Source organism: Phialemonium atrogriseum (genome assembly GCF_030411735.1).
Source record: "Phialemonium atrogriseum strain 8032-3 unplaced genomic scaffold QBC33scaffold_2, whole genome shotgun sequence".
Taxonomy (NCBI): Eukaryota; Fungi; Ascomycota; class Sordariomycetes; order Cephalothecales; family Cephalothecaceae; genus Phialemonium; species Phialemonium atrogriseum.
This window is the reverse complement of record NW_026848139.1, coordinates 456,316-478,850: the sequence shown is the minus strand read 5'-3', so window position 1 is coordinate 478,850 and position 22,535 is coordinate 456,316. Positions and strand designations below refer to the sequence as shown.

General features: G+C 56.0%; 9 protein-coding genes across 9 annotated transcripts; 5 read left to right on the top strand and 4 right to left on the bottom strand.

The window, feature by feature from the left end:
- The first annotated feature begins 1,156 nt into the window (after positions 1–1,156).
- On the top strand, positions 1,157–2,556 carry QBC33DRAFT_153981 (uncharacterized protein). The gene is made up of 2 exons (XM_060422179.1): positions 1,157–1,404; positions 1,655–2,556. Exons 1-2 carry the CDS (start codon positions 1,383–1,385, stop codon positions 2,506–2,508), a joined length of 876 nt encoding a protein of 291 aa, XP_060287639.1. The 5' UTR covers positions 1,157–1,382; the 3' UTR covers positions 2,509–2,556.
- A 1,814-nt stretch (positions 2,557–4,370) lies between these two features.
- QBC33DRAFT_591695 (uncharacterized protein) lies at positions 4,371–8,023 on the top strand (the record flags this gene model as incomplete). The annotated part of the gene is made up of 3 exons (XM_060431653.1): positions 4,371–4,481; positions 4,549–5,091; positions 5,143–8,023. The coding sequence occupies 3 exons, from the start codon at positions 4,371–4,373 to the stop codon at positions 7,696–7,698; spliced, it is 3,210 nt and encodes a 1,069-aa protein (XP_060287638.1). The 3' UTR covers positions 7,699–8,023.
- A 360-nt stretch (positions 8,024–8,383) lies between these two features.
- QBC33DRAFT_153832 (uncharacterized protein) lies at positions 8,384–9,598 on the bottom strand. The gene is made up of 5 exons (XM_060422177.1): positions 9,561–9,598; positions 9,242–9,384; positions 9,083–9,100; positions 8,900–8,996; positions 8,384–8,810 (listed from the first exon to the last, which is right to left on the bottom strand). Exons 2-5 carry the CDS (start codon positions 9,320–9,322, stop codon positions 8,506–8,508), a joined length of 501 nt encoding a protein of 166 aa, XP_060287637.1. The 5' UTR covers positions 9,323–9,384; positions 9,561–9,598; the 3' UTR covers positions 8,384–8,505.
- An 87-nt stretch (positions 9,599–9,685) lies between these two features.
- On the top strand, positions 9,686–12,256 carry QBC33DRAFT_523663 (major facilitator superfamily transporter). Its single transcript, XM_060426656.1, has 5 exons — positions 9,686–10,045; positions 10,113–10,654; positions 10,719–11,598; positions 11,656–11,829; positions 11,898–12,256. Exons 1-5 carry the CDS (start codon positions 10,000–10,002, stop codon positions 11,966–11,968), a joined length of 1,713 nt encoding a protein of 570 aa, XP_060287636.1. The 5' UTR covers positions 9,686–9,999; the 3' UTR covers positions 11,969–12,256.
- A 6-nt stretch (positions 12,257–12,262) lies between these two features.
- QBC33DRAFT_554589 (histidine phosphatase superfamily) lies at positions 12,263–13,844 on the bottom strand (the record flags this gene model as incomplete). The annotated part of the gene is made up of 2 exons (XM_060429531.1): positions 12,263–13,128; positions 13,205–13,844. The coding sequence occupies 2 exons, from the start codon at positions 13,842–13,844 to the stop codon at positions 12,263–12,265; spliced, it is 1,506 nt and encodes a 501-aa protein (XP_060287635.1).
- A 626-nt stretch (positions 13,845–14,470) lies between these two features.
- On the bottom strand, positions 14,471–15,842 carry QBC33DRAFT_608426 (NAD(P)-binding protein; the record flags this gene model as incomplete). Its single annotated transcript, XM_060432361.1, has 4 exons — positions 15,582–15,842; positions 15,311–15,504; positions 15,170–15,234; positions 14,471–15,104 (listed from the first exon to the last, which is right to left on the bottom strand). Exons 1-4 carry the CDS (start codon positions 15,634–15,636, stop codon positions 14,471–14,473), a joined length of 948 nt encoding a protein of 315 aa, XP_060287634.1. The 5' UTR covers positions 15,637–15,842.
- Positions 15,843–16,000: 158 nt separating this feature from the next.
- QBC33DRAFT_523657 (ubiquitin-2 like Rad60 SUMO-like-domain-containing protein) lies at positions 16,001–18,086 on the top strand. The gene is made up of 2 exons (XM_060426655.1): positions 16,001–16,578; positions 16,631–18,086. The coding sequence occupies exons 1-2, from the start codon at positions 16,196–16,198 to the stop codon at positions 17,847–17,849; spliced, it is 1,602 nt and encodes a 533-aa protein (XP_060287633.1). The 5' UTR covers positions 16,001–16,195; the 3' UTR covers positions 17,850–18,086.
- QBC33DRAFT_523656 (Pre-rRNA-processing protein PNO1) lies at positions 17,835–19,335 on the bottom strand. Its single transcript, XM_060426654.1, has 5 exons — positions 19,053–19,335; positions 18,600–18,971; positions 18,460–18,517; positions 18,338–18,381; positions 17,835–18,266 (listed from the first exon to the last, which is right to left on the bottom strand). Exons 1-5 carry the CDS (start codon positions 19,269–19,271, stop codon positions 18,183–18,185), a joined length of 777 nt encoding a protein of 258 aa, XP_060287632.1. The 5' UTR covers positions 19,272–19,335; the 3' UTR covers positions 17,835–18,182.
- A 151-nt stretch (positions 19,336–19,486) lies between these two features.
- QBC33DRAFT_523654 (mitochondrial distribution and morphology proteins-domain-containing protein) lies at positions 19,487–22,347 on the top strand (the record flags this gene model as incomplete). The annotated part of the gene is made up of 2 exons (XM_060426653.1): positions 19,487–20,481; positions 20,542–22,347. Coding segments are annotated over exons 1-2 (2,296 nt in total), but the record flags the coding sequence as incomplete, so codon positions are not given.
- Positions 22,348–22,535: the final 188 nt, after the last annotated feature.

Genomic DNA, 22,535 nt, shown 5'->3' with positions numbered 1-22,535 from the left:
CGTCTGCATGGCACGAATTAGGAGCCTCCGATCTCCTAGAGCACTACCTAGATTGTTAGAAAGCACATGGGCTTGGTACTGGGGCGCAGCATTCCTGACCTCGGAGGGGGCGGGGCTCTGAAGTGGGGGGTGGGCGAATGCGGAGATCTCGCAACAGCGCCAAGAAACCCGTTGATCTTCCGCTCAGTCACGTTGTCTTGGCAAGGTCATGTGAAGACCGCCTTGCATGGAAACTGCAGCGGATGAATGGGGGGCAAGAACCACAGACCGGACTTGACCGTAGGTCCATGGGCAAGGCTGAAAATGCTGAAGTCACTCCTCCAAACCTCCAGCCAACCTTTTGTTTTCCCTCCGGCTTGGTTGTTTCCTACGTACCCGGTAACATTTACCTACCCAGTCACCTAATCAATGACGCGGCTCCGCAAGAAATCGCACGCCATATCTTAGCCACGCTAAGAGAGTGTCTCGGGACCCGCTCTTTGAACCCAATGCCACCAATGTCCTTGGCCGGTACTGGCAGCGGCATTCCCTTGCGTTGATATATAGGTAGCTAATAGCTAATAGCTTTTACTTATTAATGCTGCACGATTGCTATCAGAGGCTACCCAGTTGGTCCGGAGACCTAGACCTTAGAGGTGCCCTCGAGAGAATCATTTTCCCCCTCTCCCAATCTGCCTGCTCAGTGGGAAGCAAACAGAAAGCAGCGCGGAACCATAAGGGGGCAATGATTGGCCTTGAGATTCTTAAGAGTTTCTAGCGAGATATCGACACAAAACACGGTTGAGTACTTTCAAGGGCAAGAACAAAGTGGTTCCGGGATGGGCGTGTTCGGCCTGCGAGTGAAGAGTTGATATATTCCTAGCTACCATTAATCCAAATACCAAGAGACAACTAATCCTCTTGGTTTCGTCTGCTTTCTCTCCCGTCATCTTGAGTCTCGAGAACTCAACGGAGAAGAGGCGGCGAACGGCGCTAAGCCCGATCCGTCAAAGGAAACGGATCGTGGTAGAACCTGGAATCTACTCCTACTGTGCCGACCTTATTTGGATGTGCTATGCGCATACCAATATACCGTCCCAGCTCCTCCCGACCCGCTCGGCCCACCTCCGCGCTTCACCGGTTCTGCTTTCTGATTCGTTCGTGCTACCGCATGTTCTCAGACCGTGCAATGGATCTCCTTTCTGTCCCAGACGTCGTCCCATCTTCACCTCTTTCACCTTGCCATCCTATCCGAGCTTCTCTCGCTCTCTTTCCATCGACTATAGTCTTCGAATCCATCCCATCGCCCAATTCCACTGGGGGCGCATCCTTTACAAGGACATATTCCATCCCTGTTTATCCGGCGCCGCCACGGCACTTATATAAATTACGTCATCGCCACCATGACTTCGGAAGCTGACCAAGGTGAGTGCGCATTGCCAGAGACCGTTGATTCTATCGCAAATGAGATGGGGACGCTGTGATATATGAGAACGTCTGTGATTGATGGCCTGGGGTCTCAATTGGGAGTAGCAACTGTCGTATCCATGCCCGCCCCCAGTTAAACTTGAGCTCCCTCGACCCCAACGCGCTCACCACCCATCACCTGTTGCGAGCCTTCCCCGACCGCCCAAGGAGTGGCAGCGCTGACATCAGACCTTCTACGGCATCTTAGTCGCTGCTCAGGAACTCGCCTCTCAAGAGCACGCCGCTCAGGGGCAGGCAGCTCATGGACAGGCCGCTCCTCCTGCGCCCTCTGTATCTGACCTGGAGGACCCCCCCAAGGCTCCCGAGGGGGCTCAAGCAATCCAGCTCGCTGAAGAGAAGCAGTCGGCAGAGGACAAGACGGCTGGGCAGCAAGTCCCGGCTATCTCGTCGGAGCCCCCCAAGGCGGACAATGCTCCCGCAGAGCCGATCCCAGCTGCCACCCTCGCCAATGGCGACAAGCCCGAGACGGCGGAGCCGCCCACGATGACGGGCGCTCTGCGAGACGAGGCCGAGCCAGCTACAATCTTGCCTAACCCCGCCAACCCCCCGGCCGAGCCAGCTCCAATCTTGCCTAACCTTGCCAACCCCCCGGCCCAACCCGCGGTCATTTCCGCCGGCCCTGCCGACGACGCGGCCAAAGAGGGAGCGGCGGCATCAGACAAGCCCGTCGAGGAGGTTTCCAAGGCTCCCGCCCCCGAGGGATCCGGTGTATCTGACGCTGCCAAGGCCAACGGCGGGCCCACGTCCACCGGGGGCGCCGAAACCAAGGAGGCGTCGGCTGCAGAAGCTGCGGCACCTGCTCCCGAAGAGGCCGCGGTGGCCGGAAAGCCTGTGGGCAACGGCAAGCGGAAGGCTGAGGAGCATGCGCCGACCAACGGCGAGGCTAAGAAGGCCAAGACGGAGGACGCGGCTTCTGGTGACTCGGCCACCAACGGCGCTAGTGGGCCGAAGAAACCTGGACGGGCGAAGAAGAACAAGGAGCCCGTGACTGTGGGGAGAACCGCGCGCAAAACCAGGAGTCAGGGCCCAATCGAGGGCTGAATGGACTCGGGGACTTTGGAAAACGTTGCGGCATGATGACTTTCGACTTTCTTTCCTTGATCTCTACAAAACGATTTGGCCATAGTCGGACCGGGGCTATCTTGGAGCAGGGGGAGCTTGGGTATGGGCTGTAAACTTATCAATGAACAGGCTGGGGGGGAAACATGTGTGTTCTTTCCTTTTTTCTTTTTTTCTTTCTTTGGATAGATCCTTATCTCGGGATCGAGCTGCGCCACGAGTATCTCCAGGTCCTTGAAAACCGCGACGTCTCTTGTTGTGATTTTCGGCGCTGTACATAGGGAGATAAGACTTGCACAAAACATGCAATTTAATTTATTTAGTGCTCTTCTCTCTTGTGTACTTCCGCGCCTAGAGACTCCCTGAGTCGAATGATTGTTTGTCTTGGGGGAAGCGGGAAGTTGGGAGACAGTCTAGGCCTGTCAGCCCTACTAAGCATAGGTATTTGGACGGGCTGTTTCAAAGGTTTGCTCTAGGTTCTGTACCTACCTATACCTACCTATTTTACCGACCTCGAGGTAGTTACATGGTAAAACCGCTCCCTAGTGTGTAGCCCGGCGTTTGAGACTTACCTAGGTCGGCCGTTAAGGTTGTCTGAAGTCCTCAAACAGCTTTCCCTCTTTTCGTTGGCCGTGTTCAAGTGGCGAATGGTCGAAACCACCATCCTGGGTTTTGGCGGGGAGGGGGGATCTGCCTGCGAATCACTGGCCCTGGGGTGGATCTGAGGCGGCCTCCGCTAAGGTACCAACGGCTAGGCGGTACCGACATGTATCCCAGCAAGGGGCAGACACTTCGGTTTGGCCCATTCTTCCATATTAATGGGACCCTGAAAAGGCCGGATATCTGTACCTAGCACGGACGTAGGAAGTTGATATATCGCTTCATGCCGCCCGTCGAAGAAACGAGGATGACGAAGAGAAAAACATGGGGAATGTTACCATTTCATTTGAAGGATACATGACCGAAACTCGTATTCTTTCGGTGCGGCTGCATGGATGGAGAATGATGGCCTGAAATCCTGAAATAGCACCCTTTCATTGGGGCCGTTGGGACACCTGACCAATCACAAGACGATCACGAGCGGATCGGCCGTGTGGCATCAAGGGGTTCCATGGGCTGATCCTTAATGCTGGGTTGCAAATTTTGGGGGATCCTTGGGAGCGAGGTCCAGAACCCGGCCAATGTACAGAGAAGCAGTTAGCTTCAAGGCGTGATCTTTTCATACTCTCCTTGCATGTCGAGAGCACATGGTGATGATTTTTACCTGCGCTATTTTCTCTGCTCCTTTCTCTACCACTCGTTAATCTTGTAAGAACAAGCCTCTAGTTGCCTTCGAGAGCGACTTTCCTTCTTTACGACCTTTCTGTCTGCTTGTGACAGAAGTATTGGATCTCAGGTCCCTTCTTTATTCGCAGATCTCTACCTTGGAGCTTGGCTCGAGGAATCTTCCGCCACTCGTTTCCTGTTTCCTCTAGTTTTGTACGACACCTTGTCTTCAAACATTCCAATCTCGAAACAGTCAGCCAACGTCCTTGGCCGATTCCCCGATTTCCCCGCGTGTTCTCTTTGATCCTCACCTATACCTACGAAGCTTCCTATACCTTGACCTCCACTATCGAAAACGACGGGAATTCCCAGGACGTCTCATATTACGCTCGTTGTTCTTCGCCGCGGCCAGACAAAGCAGATCCCGTCTCGAAGGACCCCATCACCTCTCACACAACTCTGGATCTATCTCTGCAACGCCTTGCATCCATTAAGTGACCGTCGACGACGAGTGCCGGCCCTGGGTTCATTCATCGCTGTCACGCCCTTGGCGGGCATACACTATGATGGACACAAAGATGGAGATGCTCTATAGAGCTGCTGCAGCGCTGCGTACAAGGGCTGAGGGCTCAGGAGATACTCCCACCGATGAATTGTTGAAACTCCTACAGAACCCCTTCACCAAACAGGTATGATGAGTTTGTGACCCAAGAATAGCAAACTCGCCGTCGCCTAACCAAGACTGCGTGTACATAGCTTTCCGTTTCTGCCATCTGGGCCGCCCTGGCCTCGTCTATTGGTATCACCGCCGGAATCGCCCTCGCCTTCTCCCTCCTCCGACCGTATAACAGTTCTGTGTATTGCCCGAAGTTGAAACATGCCGACGAGAAACATGCTCCTCCGCCCCTGGGCAAGGGAATATTTGCCTGGATTGGCCCGTTGTGGAGTACAAACGAGCAAGATATGGTGAACTTGGTGGGAATGGATGCGACTGTTTTTATGCTCTTCACTCGCATGTGCCGCAACATCTTTCTCACCCTCTCCGTCCTCGGCTGCGCCATCCTGATCCCGGTCAACTACACCAAGACTGTCGTTTTTGAAGGCGATTCCTGGCTGAACCAGATAACACCGCTCAACGTCTGGGGCGAAGCACACTGGGCTCTGGTTGCCGTTGCTTGGCTAAGTAATGTTGTTGTGTGTGGCTTCCTCTGGTGGAATTATAACAAAATCCTCCGCCTGAGACGGCAATATTTCGAAACTGAGGAGTATCAGCAAAGTCTCCATGCTCGGACTCTGATGGTTAGTTGTGATGCGCTTCAACCTGGGGGCACCTTGGCTGACCATACTTAGATGTACGATATTCCCAAGAACTACAGCACCGACGAAGGCATCGCGAGAATTGTTGACGAGATTGTGCCCAACTCCTCCTTCTCCAGGACGGCCATCGCCCGCAACGTCAAGATTCTCCCTGAGCTTATTAGAGAGCATGAAAAGACCGTCCGCAAACTGGAGAAGGTCTTGGCCATTTACCTCAAAGATCCGCAAAATCTTCCCGCCTCTAGGCCGCTTTGTGAGCCGTCCAAGAAGGACCGGGCTTATGATACGTATCCCAAGGGCCAAAAGGTCGACGCTATTGAATACCTGACTCAGCGTATTAAAGAGCTGGAGATCGAGATCAGAGAGGTCCGGCGGAGCGTGGACAAACGAAGCTCAATGCCCTACGGATTTGCCTCGTACGCTGACATTAGCGAGACTCACTCCATTGCCTATACTTTCCGCAAGCAGAAGCCTCATGGCGCGACGGTCACCCTGGCGCCGAAACCGACCGATATCATCTGGGACAATATGCCATTGAACGCAGCGACTCGAAGCAGGCGGAGGCTGTGGAACAACCTTTGGATCGCCCTCCTGACATTTCTGTGGATCGCACCAAATGCCATGATCGCCATCTTCCTGGTCAACTTGGGAAATCTAGGCAAGGTCTGGCCCGCTTTCCAAAGATCGCTGGAATCAAGCACAACCTTCTGGTCCATCGTCCAAGGTATTGCTTCCCCGGCCGTGACGTCTCTCGTTTTTCTACTGCTTCCAATCGCCTTCCGGCGAATGTCCGTAAGAGCCGGTGATCAGACAAAGACAGGCCGGGAGAGGCACGTCACAGCGAAGCTATACTCGTTCTTCGTCTTTAACAACCTGGTCGTCTTCTCCATCTTCAGCTCCATCTGGGGCTTCACCGCTGGAGTCATCCAGGAGACCGAGAAGGGTACGGACGCCTGGCAGGCGATTGTCAAGGAGAACTTTGGCCAGACCATCTTCATCTCTCTGTGTGGCATCTCCCCCTTCTGGGTGACCTGGCTGTTACAGCGCCAACTCGGCGCGGCCATCGACCTGGCTCAGCTGTGGCAGCTGGTCTACAGTTTTTTCATGCGGAAATTTTCGAGCCCAACCCCCCGCGAACTCATCGAGCTCACGGCGCCGCCACCGTTCGACTACGCCAGCTACTACAACTATTTCCTCTTCTACGCAACGGTCGCTCTATGTTACGCCACCATCCAGCCGCTTGTTCTTCCTGCGGCGGCCCTCTACTTCTGCATCGACGTCGCGCTGAAGAAGTACCTGCTCCTCTACATCTTTATTACCAAGACTGAGTCGGGCGGCATGTTCTGGCGCGTGCTCTATAACCGCTTTGTCTTCGGCACCTTCCTGGCCAACCTGATTGTCTTTTTGGTGGCGTGGGTCCGCGGCGACGGGCGGCACTTCCAGGCATACGCTGTCGCGCCGCTTCCGTTCTTATTGATTGGGTTCAAGATCCTCTGCGCCCGTACTTTCGACGAGAAGATCCACTTCTACTCAACCAAGAATATCCGCCACAGCCAGCTCGAGGCGACATTGAATGTGAAGGAACAAAGCGCGAGAAACGACCGCCTCGCGTCTCGATTCGGCCACCCTGCTCTCTATAGACCACTAATCACTCCCATGGTACATGCGAAGGCGCAAAACATACTCGCGAGCGTCTACCAGGGTCGCCTGTCGGACGGACGCGAAGCTGGCTCGGGAGATTTGACCTCAGTGAGTGGCTACAGCGACACGTACGCGCTCGACTCGATGTCCGCCGGAAAACCAGGAAAGGTCACACCGACTTTGCCCGGATTCGAGGTGGTACCGGAGTCACGCCTCGACTTTGAGTTCTACAAGAACCGCGACGAGTTTGCAGCCGACCACGGCGCGGGCGAGATCTTCGGACGTCCGTCGGACATGGTTCGTCCCGGCACACCGGGCACCATGTTCAGCGGCGGGTCGGACTCGAGACCAGGGACGCCGGTTGGCGGTATGGGCTTCAGTGGGAGCGGGAATAACAGACGCAACTTCTCATCAGCCTCGGAAATCAACCCCGGCGCAAGGTACGGTTACCCGCCACCACCGTCACAAGGTTCCGCCTACCCGGGACAGCAAGCCTACGGGTCCCCCCCGCTCGGTCATACGGATCCCCCCCAGAGGACGTGCAGCCCGATGTACAACCTCGGCAACGACAGCGGGACGAACCTGGTGCGCAACGCCGCGGGGATGCCCATGTCGCCGCCGCTCGCGGGACCCATGTCGGGCCGGCCCGGCACACCGGGATCCAGGGACCGGAGCCTTGACCGCGACATGGGCGGCATGAGCGGCCTGGGCGTCGTGAACCCGCGCGCCCCGGGCATGCTCGGCGGCGGGCCGCAGGGCTACGGCGGCCTCCCGCAGACCGACGACGACTTCAGCCCGGTGCCGATGGGCAGCCAGATGGAGCAGGCCATGCAGTACGACTACTTCAGGGGAGGCGCCAGGAGGAATGCCAGGGACGCCAGCCAGCCGCGACCAGGGCCCGGAGCCGGCCCCTCACGGAACGGCAGCGGGGCCTGGGGCGGGAACTAGGGGTTCCTGCGCGGGTCGGGAGTGAGGTTGAAGGTGAAGTGGAGTCTTGCGAGGGCGAAGCTGCGGCGCGCGTGAGGACGCTGGGGTGTTAGAGATATTTTCCTTCTGGTGGAGAAGAACCCGGTGTGGTTTTGTACATATCGCATTGCTGTGGCGTTACGGAAGCCCCTCTTCCCTCTCCCCCTGAGCATATAATTGTCTGGGTTTGACAACTGGAATGAATATGTTGCACGGGGAAGGGGGCATATGTGACTGGGATAGATCATATGACCAATAGATAATAAGCATTTGGGCTGAACGAGTATAGAATCTCACCTTGAACAGTATGATCGATTATGACACTTCCAACACCCATGTATAGTACTTTCACGTCCTTCAGGACAACCTTTCAATGCGCGCCTCACTGCCAACTCGGCCACGGCCCACGGCAAGAAAGGACCATCTATGAATTCCCCGAGAAAGTTGAAGCTAGTAGTACGCTCACGAACGCGTGGTCACCAACGGAGATGCAACTTGTTAGGCCAAGTCAGCAACGGGCGGATCATATACAGAGCCCGAGTTGATCCCAGTCAGATATCTACTTTCCGTGTCAAGCACAACAAAACTTCCAGCCCGCACAATCCCCATAGATATATTCAAGACAAGACGAATACATGATTACCGGCGCATGCATATCCGCTCGCCAGTTCTACTGCTCAATCGACCAACCACAGCTCCCCCCACCCTCTGAGTCTACCAACAGATGCGCAGAACTCAACCGTGAAACACCTCACCTCACCTCACCTCACCCACCCAGCGGCCTGCATCTCACAGAAACGCCACAGCAGCGACGATGCCGCCGACGATGCCTGCAGCGGCGGTGCGCCTAGGGGCGAAGTTCTTGGTCGGCGAAGGCGAGGTGCCGGTCGGGGAGGGGGTGGAGTCCGCGCCCGCGCCCGACCCGGAGGCGGTCCCGGTGGTGGTGGTGATGGCGGTGGCGGAGCCGGAGCCCGTGGCGGTGGGGCTGGCGGCGGCGGTGGCACAGGAGACGACGGAGGGGACGCTGACGCCGTTGGCGGTGCAGATATTCTGGGCGAATGATACGGCTGCGGCTTGGTCTTTTGCGTCGCATACTGTTTTGGGGGGAGAAGGAGCGGGTTTCGTTAGCTTGATGATGACTTCCCAGGTGGGTTGGAGGGAAAGCGGGGAAGGAAGGGCTTACCGCCAACGAGGCAGCAGGCGATATCGGAAAGGAAGGTCTTGTTGTTGCAGATGCACTTGGGGTCAGTTCCGCAGTCGCCAATTCCGCCGACTAGGAACTGTTGAGGAACACGCGGTCAGCGGGGACTCGGCGCATTGAGCGCGATCTGGAGACGGCGGTTTGGTGGATGGTGGCGATACGTACATTGTCTGCGCAATCTGTCTGCAGAAGGACGGCCAGTTAGTAAGTTGTGTAAAGCAGAAAGCAGTACAGAGTCAGAACGAAGCCAAGACTGGCGAAGCTATGCCCGGCCAGTCCAGCCGGCTGGTGCGAAGTCAACGGAGTGGGGAGCGGTTTACATACGGCGCATTTGGGAAGGCCTTCGAACTGGGCGGACGTGAAGCTGGCGAGCGCCACGGAGAGGATAACCGAGATAGTCTTCATGTTGATGTCGTAGTTCCGGTCAGATATGTCTGTGAAGAGAGGCAAGCAAAATGGGAGATGGCCTACTCAAGAAGAGGATAAGGGGTTTATCAGTGATCTGGACAAGCTCAGGGGTCAATCTAACCTGAGCTTGGGTCGGCCAATCAACGATGTGCCAAGAAGGGGGGTCAACCCACTGCTGCACGGGAAGTCCCTAGGTACCTAGGTACCAGTGTGTTGCTCAAGGACGAATACTTACCTTACATACGAGATTGAGATCATGAGGCAGAGCCATTCAGCACCTGTGATTAGCTGGAAAATGAATATCCTCATCAGCTAGGTTGTCATGGTAGATCCAATTTGAAGGAGAGCAAAAGGAGGCAATATCAGGTCACCCAATGAAGTCCTAGATCGGCGATTATACATGTCCTGTACATACATAAGGTACCTCCTTGGCGTCGAAAGTTTCCAGGCACGACAGCTGATTGCTCCCCACGTTTGGCAGCCACTTGCACCCCTGCTTGACCCAATGGGGACGAAGTTTAGCGGGATCCTCCGCCTAGCTGACAAGCCAGCCTTATTTACCTTTCCGGGTCTCCTTGGCTCACCTCAAGAAAGTTGAGGGGTGAGGAACGGTGTAATACAGGCAACCCGCCGACAACCCAAGCAAGAGCGCTGCATCTTGGCAAACCGTCAATATGGGGCTAGGTATCCTCGAAGACAATGTCATGAAAGATGTGCCTGGTATGGAAACGGCTCCCCGAAACCCCCCCAATGAATGATTTGGGCACTGACCAGTGTCGACCACCAGGCACGACCAGGTACTTCGACGACCCCGAAAGACCTCAGTATGCAATAGACGGAGAAGTCATAGTGACCGGTTTGAAGTGTGATACGAGCGGACCGGTTCCCATCATCCTCGTTCCGCAGCCGTCCGATGACCCCAACGATCCGCTCAACTGGCCGCTTTGGAAGCGGGATCTGATCACCTTTATCCTATCCGTGACGGCCATCTTCGCGACTTCGCTAGGCCCGATCCTTGCCGCCAATACCGTGACCTTGTCATTTTGGTTTAAAATCCCGTTCGGCAAGGCCGCGCTGCTGACGGGCTATTTCCTCCTCGGCGTCGGCGTTGCTGGCTTCGTTTTCGTGCCGTCCGGCCGTATATGGGGGAAGAGACACCTGTTCATCCTGGGGACGATCATTCTGATCGCATCTAGTGCATGGTCAGGTGGGTGTGCGCCAGACAGGAACTACACATGCATGCTGTGGTCGCGCATCTTCCAAGGCATAGGAGCGGCTCCGTTTGAAAGCTTTGTCAACGCGGCTGTTGGAGACCTGTACTTTGTACATGTAAGTTGCAGTCCATCGACCAGTATCACGGGCTGGGATTCTTCTCGAGGCTGATAAGCGGTAGCAACGGGGCATTCGCATGGCTTTCACCAACCTCGCGGTTTTCGGAGGCGCCTTCTTTACTCCCATCCTCGTGGGCAAGATTACCCACTCGCTGAATTGGTGGTGGACCTTCTACCTGGTCTCCATCTTCTGCACTGCGAGCCTGATTGCAATCATCCTTTTCTGTCCCGAGACTGCGTACGTCCGAAGCGCGTCGCTCAATTTGGACTTGGTCGCCCGTGAGAACGAAGTCGAAACGGAAGCCAAGACCAGGGACGATCGCACAAGTGCCGACTGGGAGACCACGACATTGGCCGCACCTGCTGCTGATAATGGTGGCAACCAGGTAGCAAGCGCGCCAAGGGAGCAACCGAAGCCGACACTCTGGCGATGGCTCGCACTCTTCAATGGGCGCAAGACAGATGAGCAGTTCTGGAAACTTCTCCTGCGGCCACTGGTCATGCTCCTCCAGCCCGCCTTCCTGTGGGCCTCTCTCATCCAGGGCACCATGATCGGCTGGACTGTGTTCATCGGCGTCACCCTGGCCCAGTTCACCATAGCGACTCCGCTGTGGTGGAACGAGGTGAAAACGGGTTATGCTTACGTCGGCCCCTTTGTCGGCGCATTGCTGGGCTTCGCCATTGCCGGCGGCCTCGCAGACTGGAGCGCGAAGGCGCTGACCAGGAGGAACGGCGGAGTCTACGAGCCAGAATTTCGCATCTTATTGGTCATCCCGCAGCTTATCCTCGGCGGTATAGGCTTGTACGGCTGGGGGATCACCGCCGACGGCATGCTGCTGAGGAAGTATAATGTGGTTGTGCCATTGACGTTTTTCGGCTTGGAGGTCGCAGGTATGGTTATTGGTGCCGTGGCCAGCTCGCTGTACATTGTCGATGCCTATCGTGAGTTGCCCTCTTTGCCTTATTCTGTGCTCGAACGGCGCTCACTCTGAAGTACAGGAGACCTCGCGATCGAAGGCTTTACTTGCATGATCATCTTCAAGAACTTGTTCAGCTTTGCACTCACATTCAAGGCCTATGACTGGCTTATCGAGAATCAAACGCATGCGAGACCTCTGTTTAACATCATCGGCTCTGTGCAAGTCGGAATCTGCCTGACGAGCATACCAATGTGTAAGTGTGGGCTCCGCGGCAGGACGCATACGTTCGGATTCGCCGATACTGACGCTTTGAGTCGCTAGACATATATGGCAAGCGAATTCGCAGCTACTTCCACCGAAACGACTTACTAGACCGGTTTAATCTCAGGTAGTATCCAAGCTTGTCGAGCCCTCAGTTTAGGAGATAGAGGCCACCTAATGAAACGTGCTGAGTTGAGAGGAGTTGGGCAATTCCGGCGCAAACGGGAGCGGGATCTTGCATATGTTTGTTTTCTGATTTCTCAAAGTATGACACAGCTCAAGCAAACGGAACATTTTAAATTACTACCCCTAATCTTTTTTTAAGATACTACCCTAATCACTTCAAATTACTACCCTAATCAACATGGAAAATCTGAAGCAGCCTAGCCTGCGATCTCCTGTCCTCTCGCGGAGAAACCCTCCACTCACGCAGGCGTAACACCAGCGGCGCCGGCCTCACCCGCCTTGTGCGACGACGCACCTTTCTTGACGAGCCTCAGGCCCGCAGCGCCCATGACGAGCGCCTCGAGGCCGAGTATGACGACCAGCGTGACCAGCGCGCCAATCACGCCCGCCACCGGCCTCGACACCCCGCCACCTCCGCCCTTGCCCTTCCCGCCCCCGTTCCCGGCCGCGCCCGCGCCGTCGCCGCCTCCGCCGATGCCCAGGGCGTCGGCGCACACGCCCGTCGAGTTGCCGCAGGCGCGGCACCAGGACGCCGTGTCGCCGACGGCGAAGCGGCCCATCTCGGCGGCGAAGTCGGACCAGGGGAGGACGGTCTCCGGGCGGCCGAAGAGCGCGAACGTGCGCGGCGGGTTGGCCGGGTCGGCGTCGGGCGCGGTGGCGGTGCCGTTGGCGAAGCGGAAGCGGACGGACACGTCGGCCGGGTCGATGGGTCCTCCGCCGCTGGTCGGGACGGTGGCGTTGGTGACGAGCTCAAAGACCATGGAGGACGCGTAGTCGGCGACGCCGTAGAAGTCCGGGGACGCGGCTGGGGCGCGGGCGAGGCCGAAGAAGGCCATGAAGGTGCCGTAGGCGCCGAACTGGATGGTCAGGCGCTGGGCTCCCGCCTTGCCCAGGGGCGAGCGCAGCGTGCCGTTGAGGGCCTGCACGATCTGGCCCGCCAGCACGGCGCCGGCGATGGCGCGGATCTCGTCGCTGCTGTTGTAGGCGAGGCCCCACTCGTGCTGGTCCGCCCGCGTCTGCAGCTGGTGGAGCGTCGAGTCGGTGAGGAGCGAGGACGAGGGGATGGTGCGGTTATGGATGCTGGAGACGTGGATGAAGTCAAAGACTGGGGGGGTTTTGTATGTCAGCCAGCCTCGCTCGAAACCAACCGGACCATCCACCGGGATCGGAGTTGTGCTTACCCGTATAGGCATTCTTGAAATTTGCCTGGCTCGAGTCAAAAGTGCCGTTGATCACGGGAAGCAGGTCCTGGTAGAATCCCCTGGTGCTCGCCAAGGTGGAGACAAACTCGTCGCTGGTGAAGTAGTTGTTGCTGCTCACAAGGGCGTTACCGCAGCCGCTGCCTCCCTGGAGCCACTCGCTCTCCTCGCTGTTTCCGCTGCTCGCCGCGGTCGAAATGCCATTGACCGGGATGTACTGGTACCCGCCTAGCGGTGGCTCGACCTCCGAGCCATTGGCCAGCGTCTGGACCGACGCGGAACCCGCGGGCGGATACAGGCCCTGGAGGAACACCTGGGCGCTGTTCTGCAAGACGGTGTCGATGGGGCTCGTGATGGCCAGCTGGGAGAGTACTGCAACGTCGGAGGCGATGCCGTGGATGCGCGCCGTGGCATTGGACGAGATGTACTGGTCCCGGTAGTAGGATCCGGATGCGAACACCTGCTCTGCGCCGAGAGCGGTCAGCGTCACGGGGGTGTAGGACTTGGTGGTCCGGTCGCCATGGCGGTGGAAGATGTAAACACCAAGGACAGTCTCGGCGCTTGCCTGGGGCAACGAGGGGAGGAGGAGGAGGAGGAGGAGTCTCTTAAGAGGCAGCTCCATTGTTTAGTTTTACAGCTTCGACTAGCTTCGTCTCAGGCTGCTTCTACAACACAAGAGCACAAACAAGATGAGCGTGTTGACAGGGTCTTCGAGACAGCAATATACGAAGTTCTGGTCGACAGCTTGAGCTCAAGGCTGGATCATGACTCCAAGAGTGGGTTCCCCGCTTTCAAGTTCTGCGTGTTGACTGGAGGATAAGATGTGCATGTTCTGCATTGTTCTGCATTCTTATCTGAATCGGTTTGGTATTTACTAATAAAATCCCACCTACCCCCACCCGAGTACCGGCTGAGGGGGTGCCAACGCCGGGATGAGTCCGAACAAGCGTCCGAGAGCCGGTCAGGTCATGTCGGGTTGTTGCGGCGTAGTCGAGGGGATTTCTCCGCGGGCATGATGATCTTATCTATTGTTGGTTTCTCCGCGGGCAGGATGAGGTGATAGGTCTTATCTGTTGTTGGTTTTTCCGCGGGCAGCACGCGTTGCAGTTGGCAATATTGCCTGTAGTGACGTCATTGGGGAATTGCTAGAGCTACGGTATATCAGTTGCGATATCTACCCAATGTCTCAACATCAACGTTGTAAGATAGTGCACCTCCGCCTTCTAGGATTGGCTCAAGTTCCAGTTCTCATAGCTTAGCCTTCCGGCCATCCTTCACGTTCTTGCTGATATCCCCCGTAATCAAAAAGTCGGGATATTTCATATCCGGATCCAGGCCGACACCCAGGCTGCCATGCCTTCTCCAACCCGCGCCATCAACAACAATATTGGTTCCGTTGATGTAGTTTCCGGCGTCGCTGAAGACGAACACCGTAGCGTCTGCGATGTCCCGGACGGTGCCCCATCTACCGGTCGGCACGCCACTATTCCGCTGTGTGCTGTCCAGCGCGCTGCTAGCCAGCCGTTCCATGCCCTCGGTGCCCGCAATCGCGCCGGGGGCGACTACATTGGCCGTGATTCCTAACGGGCCGTACTCCAAGGCCACGCTGGCCATGAGCGAATCAACCGCTGCCTTGGCAGCGCTGACATGTGCTTGTAGCGGCATGCCAGTGTAGTGGAACGTTGCCGATACAGCGACGATGCGTCCGCCAGTGGCACCCGAAGGGTTGGGATTCGGGTTTCTTGCCGCCGACTGCACGAGGTGAGGGATCGTTGCCTTGATGGTGTTGAACGTCCCAATCGTATCGATTTCAATGACCGCCTTGAAGCCGTTTGGGCTCAGGGCGGAGATGGGCGAGATGAAGTTGCCCGCAGCGCCGGCACTAGAAGGGGGTTCATGAGCAACTGCGACGCCTGACTTTCGAAAGTTGGGCTCGGTTGAACATACATGACAAAGTCAATGGCCCCTAGTTCTGTAGCGCATCGGTCCGCAGCACTCTTGAGGCTGTCGAACTATACGTGAGTAGTCAGAAATGCGATTCCATGAGTGGCGTGGAGCGCAAAAGGGGTCTTGTCATGTTAAACGCACACTGCGAACGTCGACTCCGCCGATGCCAATAACTCTGGCTCCTTTTCGGACCTTTGCTATCTCCTTCGCAGCATCTTCCGTTTTCGCGACGTTGCGCCCGACAATACAGGCATTGGCGCCGAGATGGACAAGCGCTCGAGTCTGCGCGCTGCAGATTGACCCGGCTCCGCCGGTCACAAAGACGACCCGGTCAGCTGCAGGGAGAAGAGTACAGTTAGCCCTTATACCGAGAGAAACCATCGAATCATAAGAAAGCTAGGACAAAGCTCACTGAAGATGCTGTCCGCCCAAACGTGGCTCAGGTACTCGGATCTTGGGACGGCCATATTATCACGAGCCGAAGTCAAAGGCCGGAGTAGAGAGGGGTGGGCGCAACGATAAATGAGATAGTAGTAGATAAATGGCGCTCCAGCGGCTATAATGGAAAGAAGAGGAATAGAGTGCTCAACTAGACCTCAGGAATCATTGTATTTTGCTAGGCTGTTAACACGTATCTTAAATAAATATCAAGGCGTTGCCGTCGCCATCCTCGGCGCCTTGCTCTTACGATCTAAATGAGCCTCGGTGCAATCCAGTCCCTGGTAGAGCGAAGATGCTAGCGTGCCAAGGTAGGTACGTACCCCCTAGGCTGATGGAGTCCATGGGGCGCTACCTTAATCAGGAAGTAACCGCCCCCACCCCAGAACTTCATGCGCGTGAACCACGAGTATCGCGTCTCTCTTTACATGCGAGGTTCTAAGGCAGCCTCAGCCTTGCTACCAACATCGGCCCTTCTTATGCTTTAGCACTCATCAGACGCCTATCCCATCTTCAGCTGTATCCCATATTACCTCATCTCCCTCTTCCGGGCATCCAGAACCAAGAAATCGCGGCCACGGAATTTCGATGGCAGAGATGGCTTCGCCTACATCAGCCTCGCCGGCTAAGAAAAAGAAAAACCTTCCCTTCAAGCGGACGATTGCTCGCCGAAAGTCTCCGGATCCCTTCAGTGATGACCGGTCACCAGCCAAGGCGGCCTCTAAAGCTAAGGACGGCGAAGATGACGACGACGACGGAATCAGCATGTTTAGGCGGAGCAATGAGGTCTTCCCACTGGCAATCGAGGAACAGCAGCGCCGACTGAAGCGAGAAGAGAAGAGAAGGAAGGCTGTCCCTACTGAAAGGGAATCCCCGCAGAAACAAGACGCCAAACGCCGCAGAGTATCTGGGGATTTGGACAGCGATGATGATGGCTTTTCAGCGTCCGGCAGTCGACGCCGCTCACAGAGGTGCGAATCTTGTAAGACTCATATGTTACTCCGCTAACAAGTTTCATATTAGAAACTCTACCCCGCGGTCTACTTCTGAATATGTGCAGGCAAAGATTGTCTCTCCTATACCTGGCTTCAGGGATATCAAGAAGGGTGTGGGAGATAACCCTACGGAGATAATGAGACATGCAGTCTCGCAGAGTCCAAGGGTGTTGAAGTCGAGGGAAGCATCGCATCCTATAATCGATATTGACGATGACGACAACATCGGCGTCTCCGCCACCCCCAACCGCATGTCCTGGAACAAGGCCATTGAGACCACAGAACCGGCTCTGACTAAGGAAGATGACGATGACCCACTCTCGGACAAATCGACCCCGACTCAAGGCGAACCAAATGTAGAATTCAATGAAGAGAATGATATCGCGGCCGCTGATGACCCTCCCGACGAATTCTCCAAGTATGTCCTCCAGGCTCGGGAACGGGAGGCCAGAGCCAATTCAGTCCAAGCCCCAACATCCGAAGCAGGCGATAACACCGGCAAAGGTCAACAGAGCTCGAAGTCCTCTAATCCAGCCACCCGACCGACCCATCCCAGCATCAAGATTATGGTCTCCTCGCTGCTGCCCAACACAGCCGCCATGCTAGCGAAGCTCAAACTTACACAAACCCTCTCGGTCATTCGCAACGCGTGGATTAATTACCAGAGGCACAAGGCGACAGCCATGCCGGAAGATGTAGAGAGACAGATCTTCCTGACGTGGAAGGGAAACAGAATCTATAACACCGTCACCTGCGCCAGCTTAGGTCTCGAGCTCGATTCAATGGGCAAAGTGCGGTGGGATCCCTACAGCGAGGACGAGAGCGGATATCATAGCGGCGGGCTGCACTTCCAGGCCTGGACGGAAGAGCTGTATGCCCAGTACGTCAAGGAGAAGGAGCGCGAGCGCCTACGATGCTTGGGCGAGCTGGACGAGGATGAGATTTCTTCCGCCGACGGCGGACTCGTGGACGAGCAGGAGGAAGAAACGGAGAAGCTGATTAGGGTCATATTGAAGGCGAAGGACTATAAGCCCCTGAACACCAAGGTCCACATGGACACGACTGTAGAGACGATGCTGACGGTCTTTCGCGAGCTGCGCAAAATCCCTCCCGACAAGGAGACTGCGCTGTATTTTGACGGCGAAAAATTGGATGAGGCTACGACAGTTCAGGAGGCCGACATTGAGGATATGGACAACTTGGAAGTTCATATCAAAGAAGGCTTGAGCGTCGTGGCCGATGGATGATTAAGATGTTGGCGTTGTTGGACCACTTTGGATGGAATTGCCGGTTTGTCGTTGAATAAAGATACCCCCGCTATGAATATGAGATACTGAGATACGCATCTAAATGCAAATAGGAGTCACGTACGATCCATGGCCCGTCAGTCCGATTTATGAAGGTGTGTGACCTGTTCCGATTTCATGATACCAGCCAGGTAACTAGATTGGGAGCAGCCAAGTCATGTCTCATGCCGTACTACGAAGTAATAGAAGTAGAACATCCCAACGCCGCAGTGCTCCCTGTTCTATTGAGCACACATCCCAAGCCTTATCTCCATCTCTTCAACCTGACGCTGTTCAGAAACGCTCCTTCATCCTCGCACTCACTGTCCGCAGAGAATTATAGACCTTCCCAGGCGGCTTGCCAAGGATGAGGCTCACCTAAAGGCAGTTCAGTCAGTGGGACTCGGAGTCGCAGACGTAAAATGGCGGAGCCGATGGAAAAAACTTACAATGCTCTCCCTGGCCATGTGAATATTTTTGAAAGATCCCAGTACTGTTTCATCAATGTCAGAACCTATAAATGGACGCCTTGCAATACTGCCCAGAGCGGGGAATCCCGGGGCACACGTACTTGAGATCTTGGAGTCGGCGAGTACTATTCTCGTCCTGCTGGCGTTTTCGATTGCGAACTGGAACTGGTCAGTAATAAGGCCTCTTTTGGATCGCAAATCCCACGAGTATACACCGCGGATAAAACATATATGTATATACCTTGGTCTTCCCGTCCTTGCCAGCGATACGTCCGATCGCTCTCCCAAGATGCTCGTTGCCCAGAGTCTTGACGTCCTTGATCTCGAACGTCTCGATGTAGAGATCGTCGACCCGGAGAAGGGCGACGGCGTCGTCGACGTCGAAGCCGAGCGCGAAGGCGTGGACGAAATCGACGCCGGTCTGCAGCGCCGCGGGCGAGTCGGTAGACCTGCTGGTGCGGAGCTCCACGCACTTGGATTTTGTGTTCATGCGGACCTGCAGTTTCAGGTGCTGGACCAGCGGCGAGTAGATCTTCGGCCAGCTCGCCTTCAAGGGAGCCATCCTGTGCGGCGGGACGGGCACTTTTCTTGTCTCTGACCTCCGAATGGGTTCCTGCCAAAAGGGAGCACATGTGTCAGAACGCCAGCCATACACGAGTGCCCTCCGGGGGGGTTTTGGAAAGGTCATGCATACCACATCCTTCCCGGGTGCGAATCTCGGCCGCCCCTCCTCATCAACGGCCATTTCGGTATCCTCCGCCTCGTTCGATGCTGGTTGAAAAGCATTGGGGTCTGATGGCACTGCGTCGGGGGCATCGAGCAGGAGTTCTTCGTCTTGGTCGGGTTCTGGGAGCGGGACGTTATCTGGCGGAGCATCGGTGCTCGCCTTTGCAAGGGCGGTCGGGGCAGGCATCTCGGCTTCGTTGTCGGGGTATCGAATCGAGAGTGTACACGACGGTGATCATATATCGGCGGTCACACAACGAGGAATTTCTTGGTGGGGTCGAAATTCTTTTGAGAAAAGTCGAGGTACCTTGCTAGCGTGGTGTCATATCAGTGCGCTTATCTATTGGTCATTCGAGGAGGCGACCAGCGCCATCCCCGACAGTTTTCACATCATTGGTCATTGACCGGAAACAGGACTTTCATGCAGCTTCCTCAAGTTCTCCCAGCTTTGAATGTCTTGGTTGGGGAGAGTTATCCACGGCGACCGGCAATAAGTATAACATCGCCCACCATCCTCGCATCATGGCATGATGTATATGCCATAGCAGGATGAGCTCCGACGATGTCCTCTAGCACCACCACGACCCAGCTGGGCCGCCAATTCTGGACCTCATTCCGCGAATCCGTCGATATACTTGCTTCACGGCTGCCGCTCCACCAGCGGCCGTTACACCGGCTGGGATTTGCGCAGTCCTTGCCTCGACCAGTTCAAGCCTCGACAACTCGATCCTTCCACACCTCGCGATGGTTTCCGCTTCCCTCTAGCTCAAAGGTTCCCCCGAAAAACATTAGGAGGAGCTGTACGTCGGGTGGCTTACTCCTGCTCGGCCTGACCTCCAATTCCTCCTCGGGCCCCTCGGTTGTCGCAACATGCACAGCAGCGACTGACTCTGCAATCATTGCGGGTGGCGTGCAGAAAGCAAATATCAGCAGCTTGGCCCGGCAGGCATGGCATCGGACAAGTCAGACGGGTGGGCGAGCAACAAGAGCCAGGCCCGGGAGGCGGAACAGGAGTTCAAAATCCGAGGGCGAAGGATCGAAGAACGCTGCGGCTGCGGGAAAGCCGGAGGGCCGGGAACCCACGACAGGCCCAGGCCATGATCCCCACGCTGCCGAGCATGAGTCTTTGACGAACTCGATGTCGAAATACCTGCACCTCCCTAAGCTTCCACATCGCCCTACCAAGGAGGAGTTGCTGGCTGCGGCAAACGGCTTCTGGGACCGGTTGAAAGTGCGCTTCAAATGGTTCTCCATCAGGAGCATGCGCCCATGGAATGTCGACGAATGGGGAGCTTTCGTCTCCTGGTTTCTTTTTGGGCACCTGGTTTGGATCCTCGTTGGGACGACAACATTCTTCTCACTCATCATACTGTTTATCAATACCGTATTTGCCCAAGGTTAGTCGAGCAAGGTCAAGGAAGGGCGTTGTTCTGTCATCTGATACTAATACTCTACAGAAACCCTGGCAAAGTGGATCGGAGACTACCTAACGGGGTCCGCCGGCCTCACCGTCGTATTCGAATCGGCCATCGTCCCCAAGTGGAAGGATGGCGTTATCACCCTTAAGAATGTCTTTGTCTCCCGTCGGCCGGGACAATCCAGATCGTCGGTGACGAAAGGATCTTCCAACGAAGCTGCCGAGGCGGCAGCGTTGCGACATGCAGACTTAGAGTCTCCAGATGTGGAAGAAGACGACGGCAACTATACGCAGTTCGACGTAACCATTAGCACGGTGAACGTCACCCTGTCATTCATAAAATGGTGGAATGGCAAGGGGCTGTTGAAGGACGTCGAAGTGAAGGGCGTCCGTGGTGTTGTGGACAGGACCTCACTCGAATGGTCAGTGGAAGGGGAAGACCCCTTATCCTACAGGCATGAACATAACCCGGGCGACTTTGAGCTGGATTACTTCAAGATGGAAGACCTCCTCGTCACCGTCCACCAACCCGCGGGCTTCCGGCCTTTCCCCGTCTCCATCTACTCCTGCGAACTCCCCCAGCTGCGTAAACAGTGGCTCTTTTACGACTTCCTATCAGCCAACCATATGTCTGGGTCATATGACGGCTCTCTTTTCACCATTCATCCCCGGCAGGTGCACGGGGTTGCGGCCAATGACAACGGGGCTCACGTCGACAACCCGACGGCCTGGAAGAAGTTCTCTCGCTTGCGCATCGATGGACTTAAGATAGATCACCTGAATCGCGGTGTTGAGGGCCCCTTTGGATGGATCTACGAGGGGAATGTCGACATCGTGGCGGACGTCATGTTCCCGGCCGATGTGGAAGATGGTATCGGCAAGGTCGTCGCCGAGTTCTACGACAAGATGGAGGAGGCCGTCACAAGCAACCGCTATGTCCGGATGCTGGACAATAATGGCGCCCGGGCTCGTCAAGCAGAGGCAGACTCGATCGACGACCCCAGACTTGGCATCTCCGTGGACCTCGACGCGCCCGAGACACGCCCCCTAAGCTTCCAGCAGCCATCCGGCCAGCCTCTCACGCCCGACGCCCTCACGGCAAACCTCTCCCCAACCGAGGAGGCCGAGGAGGCACCATCCTACCTCGTCATGGACCTCCGCGTCCACCTCAACGACGTCCGCGCCGCCGTCCCGCTCTTCAACAACCCGCACATGAGCTACGTCAACCAGGCGCTCGTGCGGCCCATCGTGGCGTACATCAACGCCAAGCGCACCTACATCCCCGTCAACTGCCGCATCGTCAAGCGGCTCGCCGACTTTGACGGCTCCTGGGGCGTCTACGACTGCGGCCTCATGGACGACCTGTCCGCCGAGGTGTACGCCGCGTTCGCGCGCAACGTCGAGGACCAGCAGAGCCGCGTGAGGCGCTTCAAAAGGGTCGGGCTGTGGACTGTCAGCCTGGTCGTGCACGCCTTGCTGGCCGGCGTGGCGGGGGACCTGATGTAAGGGAGGACTGTAGGAAAAACTGTACGTGTTACGCCTGGGCATTGTTAACAATATCTCTCTCCTCTTTATTATTTTCTGTACTACCTCGCCCCGTGTGGGCTCATGTTTGCGGGAAATTGGCGTCAATCAGGATGGAATTGGTCAACATGGCAATGTTGTAAAGGGGTTCAGCACAATCGATACCCCAGGGCTGTACATACACATACATATATAACAGTCGAGCAAGGAGGAACAATGTATAAAAGAAGCACACGCTTGACGTTGGCCCAGCTGCGTCAAGTACACCGTCAAAGTGCGGAATGTTGTGTCCATATGCGATGCGAAAATCACGTCTAGTTGGGGGGTAACATTTTGCTGAAACAATAAGCCAGCCAGCAGTCTATCTAAGTTGCAATCTCGTGTTGGAAGGTGCAGTTCAAATCAAAACAAAAATAAATGCCCCGAACTTGGCGCGGCCACGGTGCCCTAATCCCCACCTTCCGGCCCCTTTCGTTCACCACCGCCGTCTTTCCACATCCATTAATGCCC

Bases quoted from the DNA above. Each gene is read 5' to 3' on its own strand.
- QBC33DRAFT_523663 (XM_060426656.1), top strand. From the start codon at position 10,000: ATGGGGCTAGGTATCCTCGAAGACAATGTCATGAAAGATGTGCCTG. The intron at 10,655-10,718 runs GTAAGTTGCAGT...GATAAGCGGTAG, and splicing joins GAGACCTGTACTTTGTACAT to CAACGGGGCATTCGCATGGC. The intron at 11,599-11,655 runs GTGAGTTGCCCT...TCTGAAGTACAG, and splicing joins GTACATTGTCGATGCCTATC to GAGACCTCGCGATCGAAGGC.
- QBC33DRAFT_523657 (XM_060426655.1), top strand. From the start codon at position 16,196: ATGGCAGAGATGGCTTCGCCTACATCAGCCTCGCCGGCTAAGAAAAAG. The intron at 16,579-16,630 runs GTGCGAATCTTG...GTTTCATATTAG, and splicing joins AGTCGACGCCGCTCACAGAG to AAACTCTACCCCGCGGTCTA.
- QBC33DRAFT_153981 (XM_060422179.1), top strand. From the start codon at position 1,383: ATGACTTCGGAAGCTGACCAAG. The intron at 1,405-1,654 runs GTGAGTGCGCAT...ACGGCATCTTAG, and splicing joins GACTTCGGAAGCTGACCAAG to TCGCTGCTCAGGAACTCGCC.
- QBC33DRAFT_153832 (XM_060422177.1), bottom strand. From the start codon at position 9,322: ATGAAGACTATCTCGGTTATCCTCTCCGTGGCGCTCGCCAGCTTCACG. The intron at 8,811-8,899 runs GTAAGCCCTTCC...CCCCCAAAACAG, and splicing joins CGCCTGCTGCCTCGTTGGCG to TATGCGACGCAAAAGACCAA.
- QBC33DRAFT_523656 (XM_060426654.1), bottom strand. From the start codon at position 19,271: ATGCCTGCCCCGACCGCCCTTGCAAAGGCGAGCACCGATGCTCCGCCA. The intron at 18,972-19,052 runs GTATGCATGACC...CCCTTTTGGCAG, and splicing joins TCGCACCCGGGAAGGATGTG to GAACCCATTCGGAGGTCAGA. The intron at 18,267-18,337 runs GTAAGTTTTTTC...AACTGCCTTTAG, and splicing joins ACATGGCCAGGGAGAGCATT to GTGAGCCTCATCCTTGGCAA.